This window comes from Volvox carteri (genome assembly GCF_000143455.1).
Source record: "Volvox carteri f. nagariensis unplaced genomic scaffold VOLCAscaffold_94, whole genome shotgun sequence".
Classification (NCBI taxonomy): domain Eukaryota; kingdom Viridiplantae; phylum Chlorophyta; class Chlorophyceae; order Chlamydomonadales; family Volvocaceae; genus Volvox; species Volvox carteri.
The window spans coordinates 145,888-151,842 of record NW_003307637.1 but is presented as its reverse complement, the minus strand read 5'-3'; the positions used below and the strand labels follow the sequence as shown (position 1 = coordinate 151,842).

The 5,955-nt window shown below is 58.2% G+C and overlaps 1 protein-coding gene across 1 annotated transcript in view; it reads left to right on the top strand.

The window, feature by feature from the left end:
* VOLCADRAFT_108142 (uncharacterized protein) overlaps nucleotides 1-5,955 on the top strand; it is a gene marked incomplete at its 5' end in the record, with an annotated part of 24,772 nt that overhangs the window by 16,165 nt on the left and 2,652 nt on the right. The window contains 7 exons of the mRNA XM_002958433.1: nucleotides 138-171; nucleotides 336-461; nucleotides 1,044-1,584; nucleotides 3,025-3,798; nucleotides 4,320-4,496; nucleotides 5,452-5,604; nucleotides 5,844-5,867. Coding sequence (XP_002958479.1) covers nucleotides 138-171; nucleotides 336-461; nucleotides 1,044-1,584; nucleotides 3,025-3,798; nucleotides 4,320-4,496; nucleotides 5,452-5,604; nucleotides 5,844-5,867 — 1,829 coding nt within the window. The remainder of the gene's footprint in view (nucleotides 1-137; nucleotides 172-335; nucleotides 462-1,043; nucleotides 1,585-3,024; nucleotides 3,799-4,319; nucleotides 4,497-5,451; nucleotides 5,605-5,843; nucleotides 5,868-5,955) is intronic.

Below are 5,955 nucleotides of genomic sequence, written 5' to 3'. Positions count from 1 at the left end.
CCCATTTTTTGTGCATTTCGTGTGCGGTCTTGTCGCGGCTTTTTTGTATCGGCCTCTGTGACACGTCGACCTAAATAGGAGTCTGTATACTGTGTCCGTGTGTGCGTGTGTTTGTAACGCTCATGCCGTACTTCCAGTCCGGTCCATTCCGCCTCGTCGGGGTCACGCAAGGTGAGGCGAGGCTGTTAAGCCATCTCAACCCGCTGTCCCGCGCTTGCGATCCACGCTTCGGCCCCTCTTGGCCATATCCCGTATACCTCCCCACCCCAATCCAAAACACACACACGCCAGAACCGCAACCGCTTCCTGCCCGCCGCCCTCCTGGTGGACCGCAGCAGCTGGCGGCGGCTGGAGGCGGCTGCAGCCCGCGGCAGGAGCTACGCGAAGAGGGTGCTGGGTATCAGCAGTAGCAGCGGCAAGGGGGGAATGGGACAGGTAGGGGGAAGGGAGGGGAAAGGGAGGTGAGGGAGGGAGCTGGTAAAGGTTGCATTGCTGGAGGTCCCCAAGCCTGCGGCCACATGGCGATGTGGGTGTTTAGAAGCGACGTAGCGGCTTAGGGTTAGGATGGGAGGGGGAGGGAGGGAGAGAGGGTAGGTGGAAGGGATGCAAGCCGTCCTGCGGCCAGTTAGAGTGCGGGTGTATGCGTGTGTGTATGTATGTGTGTGCATGTGTGTGTGCGCGTGTGTGCGTGTGTGCATGTGTGTGTATGTGCGTGTGTGTTTGTTTTTGTGTCCGACGCAGAAGTGCCGTTCATGGTTCCTGGAACCCGCCTTCCCCCCTCCCCTCCGCTGCCGTCCTTTGCTTCATACCTCTCACCCCCCCTCCGAGCCGCCGGCCCGCCTGCCGGCCTGCGCGCCTCCCCTTTTTCTCACATCCACACGGTTGGGCCCCTAGCACTTGGTGCACACGGGGCTGCATGGCCATCCGCACTATCGCAGTCGGCACTTGATTCGTTGTTTTTATGACGTCATCATCGTCACCATTACCAACACTAAACGATTCCTCCACCCACCCACCCGCCCGCCCTCATGGGGTCACGGCAGTTCCGACGGGGTGGTGTGCCAGCGGCACAAGCCAGCGCCGATGTCGTTGGCAACAGTCGGGAATACATGTCGTACGGTGGCGGCGGCGGTGACGGTGACGGAAGAGATGCCAGCGGCGGCGGCGGCGGCGGCGGCGGCTTTCGCGGTGGGAGGGGCCGCGGCAGGGTTACCGGCGGTCGGGGCGGCGACGGCAGGGGAGGGCGCGGCTGCAGGGTCAGCCCAGGCGCGGGTGGTTTCGGAGCCGGCGGCGACGACGGGGTCTACCCTGGCGGCTTTGGCCGAGGTGGTAGCGGTAGGTACGGCGACGGCGGCGGTGGAGCCCGCCGGGGGGGCTTCCGAGGCGGCGCCAGGGGACCCGCCGCCACCGCCGCCGCTGCCGCCGACGGAGGCGGAGGGCGCGGGTACGGACGCCGCGGCGGCGGCTCGGGTGGGGACGTGTTCAGCTCCGGGCGTGGGCGGCTTGGTGCTGGTGGTGACGAAGCAGGTGGCAGGCCCGTCCGCGGTGGCCGCGGGTACGATCGTGGGTACGGAAGCGGCCGCGGTGGGCAGCAGGGCTATCCTCCGCAGGGGTCCCGGCGGGGGGGTGGCCGCGTGTAAAGGGAAGGGGGGGTGCAGGGCGGCGAGGTGGTTAGTGGAACCAGGGAGTAGGATGGGTGAGGTACGTGGGCGATACCCCCGCGTGGTCCCGGGCGGAGCCTGTAGCCTGCCGCCCTGGGCAACCTAGCCTGGACGACGACAAGACTGCAAATACCTTCGATTGCCCGTACAGCCGTACAGTGTCTACAGCCGTACATTTGCTTGCCATGGATTAATGGAGGAAATTTCTGTGAAAATATTTCTGTTCTGTGAAAACAAAACAACGATAAATCTGGGGTAGGATGGAAACGATTTTAAATGTTGCTACTGCTGATGCTGATGCTGATGCTGATGCTGATGCTGATGCTGGGGTAAGAATTCGAATGCGCATAACAATGCAGTGATCCCCTAAACATGGGGTTCTTGTCAAGGTCGTCAGCAGCCACCAATCGAGTGATCTGCCATCGCCGTGTGAACGAGTCTAGTGGTTTAGCGTACGTACTTGTACGGACGGGATAACCCTCTCTTAACCAAACCAAGCCGCTGGGCGTACCGTACATCTACCTCGCCAGGCGCAGTTAGTCCGCTATCGATTAAGAGATTCATACATTTTTAACCGAAATCTGTTCGTGTGCTTGACAGAATGAAGGATGTTTGTTCTGAAAGTCGGAGCCTGGGCGTGGCGGGTTTTTCGTTGCCACGTGTCCGGAGTTTTTTTTATTGCACACAGTTGTATAGGGTTGCCGCTGGCGGTTGGTGGAGATTGCAGATCTTGTAGGAATGCGGATGGCTGCCTGCCTGCTGGGGTCCAGGGTCCAGGGTCCGGCTCATCGCAATTAACGCCTGAGGACTCTCGTGTTGTAACCATGGTCCCTGTCCCTGCTGCTACTGCGAAGTAAAAGGTGGCTCGCGAAGTCACAACACTTCTGTATCATTATAAACTGTATCCATGTATTTAATATATTACTTTACAGGATTGCCAAGGGAGGGCCTACTGGCTACCGTAAGATGACCTTGTACGGCACGAACGGAAACTTAGAGTGCCACCCTTGCTGGAGCAGCTCATGTTGAAACTTATGAAAGGGCACTTAGACTATGTGAGACCTAAGGTCAGCATCTTGCAATTTCAGCTAGATTTGTTTCTGCGGACAACGGCGTTAAGTTTGTCATAATTTTTTGATACTTTTGAACATATCTTTGAATACTACATAAATATTGTTTATCTTAAGGGTTTGTTAGGTGATGGGTAACGCGGCTTAGTCTTTCGCAGCAGACTGAACACTGACGAGCCAAGTAACCCAGCACGGAAAATCCGGTAAACATTGAGCTTACATCTGGAAAGCGAAAATATGCTTCTCGGAGAGTGCTGACGCACACGTGGTGACATGCTGTGGGCGAACATTAGACCTTGCCAATTGAGTTAAGACGTGGAGCAGCCATGCCGCTCTACGAGGAACCTTCAGTCCAGACCGGCAGCCAGATGCCGCGCAGCGCTTCTGAGGCTGCGATAGCTGCATCGAACCCCTTCAACATCCCAGCGGATGAGGAGATTTTCCGGTTCCGCGAGGAGGAGCGGGCGCGAAAGGAGCAGCAGAAGATCGCTGCTCAAACTACGGGCGTTGCGGAAAAGACGACGTTCGCGTCACAAATGCAGGCGACGGCAACACCCGACGCCCGAGCACTGCTGCGGGAGCTGCGGCCACCAAAAGGGCCGAAACCCACCGCCACCCTTGCAACATCAAGCATCGGTACGCTGGACCGACGGAAAGAAAAGGAAAACATGGCGGACTTCATTGCCAAGAAGCGCGAAATCTTCTTGCTGCAGATGAGCCTCGACACCAAGCGTGCTGAAATCAAAAAGCTAGAGGAGCGCGCCCGCCAGCGTGAGGAGGCGCTGAAGAAGTCAGAGCAGATGCTGGAGGAGGACGCCCTCCGCTTCGACGCGTTCTTAAAAGAGAACGACGAGAAGGTGCAGGAGGCAATCAAGCGTGCGGAGACGGAAGCAAAAGCCAAACAGGACAAAGTATTAGAAATTAAGCGCCTGAACACGGCCACAGCTGCCCTCCGTTCCGAGCTTAACAAATACGAGGAGCAGCTCGAGGACTGCCGGCGGTACAAGGAGTTCTTGGACAGCATCACACCGCCGGAGTGGTTTGAGCAGCAAGCAGCCAAGCTGCAGGTGAGGTGTACGGAGGGAGCGGGTGGGACGGAGGAGGGAGAGGGTTGGGGAGGAAGGATGACTTCCAAGGAGCTGGGTCGCTCAGTCGTCGGGGCTGGATGACGTCACGTCCGTTGGTGTACGACCTCGACGAGGTAATGAATATCCGAGAGAGGGTTTCCAGACTTCTGTATCTGCATTTATGTACGTACGTATGTATGTATTGAGTTTAACCGTGGCTGTACGTAAGGCTTTTACGGCACATGCCACGCTGCACTTTGAATTAGAGTAGTGTCTTGGATTTCGTTTGGATCCTAGAACTCTTTATGATGTTTCTTGCAGTGCGCTCTTGCTAGATTTCCAAACCCCAACAACGCGCTCCCCCCGCGTAACCCACATGCCAGTGAGGCCCCTTTAAGTAACCTCCCGTCACAATACAACCACAAATTCGTATCTTCGTACATTCATCCTATCCTACACTCGTACACACATACACATACACGCGCGCCACCTTCTCGCCCCTCCCGTGTCCCTCTTCTCAGCGGCGAAAAGACGCGCTGGTGGCGGAATGGCAGGGGCAATGCGACGCGCTACGACAGCGTCGTGAAGCGGGCTTGGCAGCCAAGGCACAGGCTGAGTCCGATTACGCCAATGCGCGAACACAGCAGCAGGCGGAGCGGGCGGAGAGGGCCATTAAGGAAAGCCTGGCGCTGCTAAAGGTGCGTCATCATGAATGGTGGTTGCCATGGTGGTGATGGTGGATGCGGGAGCTGGTTGTCAGGGCGGTGGCGGTGACCGTGGTGCTGTCCGCGCCGCTTGCATACGCGCACATACGTGTGTGCGTGCGTGTGAGGTTTTGCATTGCGGAGAGGCGGCTGGGGTGGGGAAATGGGCAATTGGCGTGAAGGCTGCTGTGGGCAGGGTGGAGAGCATGGTGGTGGGTTGGGAGGCGGAGGGGTAGGGGGTCCTCAGGGGTAGGGCAGCTGTGGGCAGGGGGGGGGGCTGTGAAAGGGCACAAGACCAGGCGGAAGGCAGTCCAGAGGGCACGGCTGCGTGACTGACTGACTGACTGACTGACTGATTAACTAACCTACTAACTGATTAGGTGGTTGGGTGGTTGATGTGAGAAGGCATGAGGTCCGCTGGCCCGCTGATCCCTGGAGCTGTCTAAGGTGTAAGGTGGCAATGGCGAGATGTATGTGAAGGTGTGATTGTTGTGCCACCATGACTTTTTATTATTGCCTTTTTGATGGGGGGGCCCCGGGACCTGGGACCTGGCTTGTGGGGTTCAGCCCTTGAGGGGTCGAGGAGGAGGCGGGAGCTGCAAGCTGGGAGCTGTTAAGGGCCTGGGGGGCCCAATACAACACAGACAGACGTCAACAGGGGCCAGATAGCGGAATGGGCCGGCCCCCTTCGCATCAGGGGAATATCCGATGCAAGGATGGAGGGGCTGGCGGATACCGGGTTGGCTCATTGCTGTGAATCACCAGGCGGGTGAATCACGGCTGGGACATGAAGGGGGGTTGTAATCCTGCGATCCCGTGAACACATCGTATAGACCTTTAAACCAACTCTCATGCCATGTCGTACACCGTACAAGGCCTTCGTGCGTAACGGAATGTGTTCACCCCCGTCCTCTCCCTTCCGCAACTGGGTCACGTAATGCGCCTGCAGGAGATTATGAAGGAGAAGGAGCCGCCGCCCCCCAATCTGGACTTCCAGATGGACCCCGACGACGAGGAGATGTACTTCCAGGAGCCGTCCCAGCTGCTAGCGGTGTACAAGCAGCTTGAGGAGAGCAACCTATTCTACATCCAGAACGCGCAGGTGCGGAATTGCGGGACTGCGAAGGGGAGGGCGGGCGGGCGGGCGGGAGGAGTGGGGGGAAGACCACCTCTCCTCTTGCCCACCGTTTAGTGTATGATAAGTCCTCAATCCATGATGGGCCACTCCGCATTTCCCATTTCAACCCTGCATTCCATAAATTTGCATGTGACTCCGTCTACCAGCTCCGTCTACCTTTTTCCCCTTTCCTCCACACCCCCTAACACGCACCGTGTAGGCAGTTGTACTTTTTGGCTCTTTTGCAGGTGTGTGTGTTCCCCGGCCCCCGGTTATTAATTTCGCCCTCCCGCCCTCCCGCCCTCGCCCTCCCGCCCCTCCCCCTCCCCCCCCCCC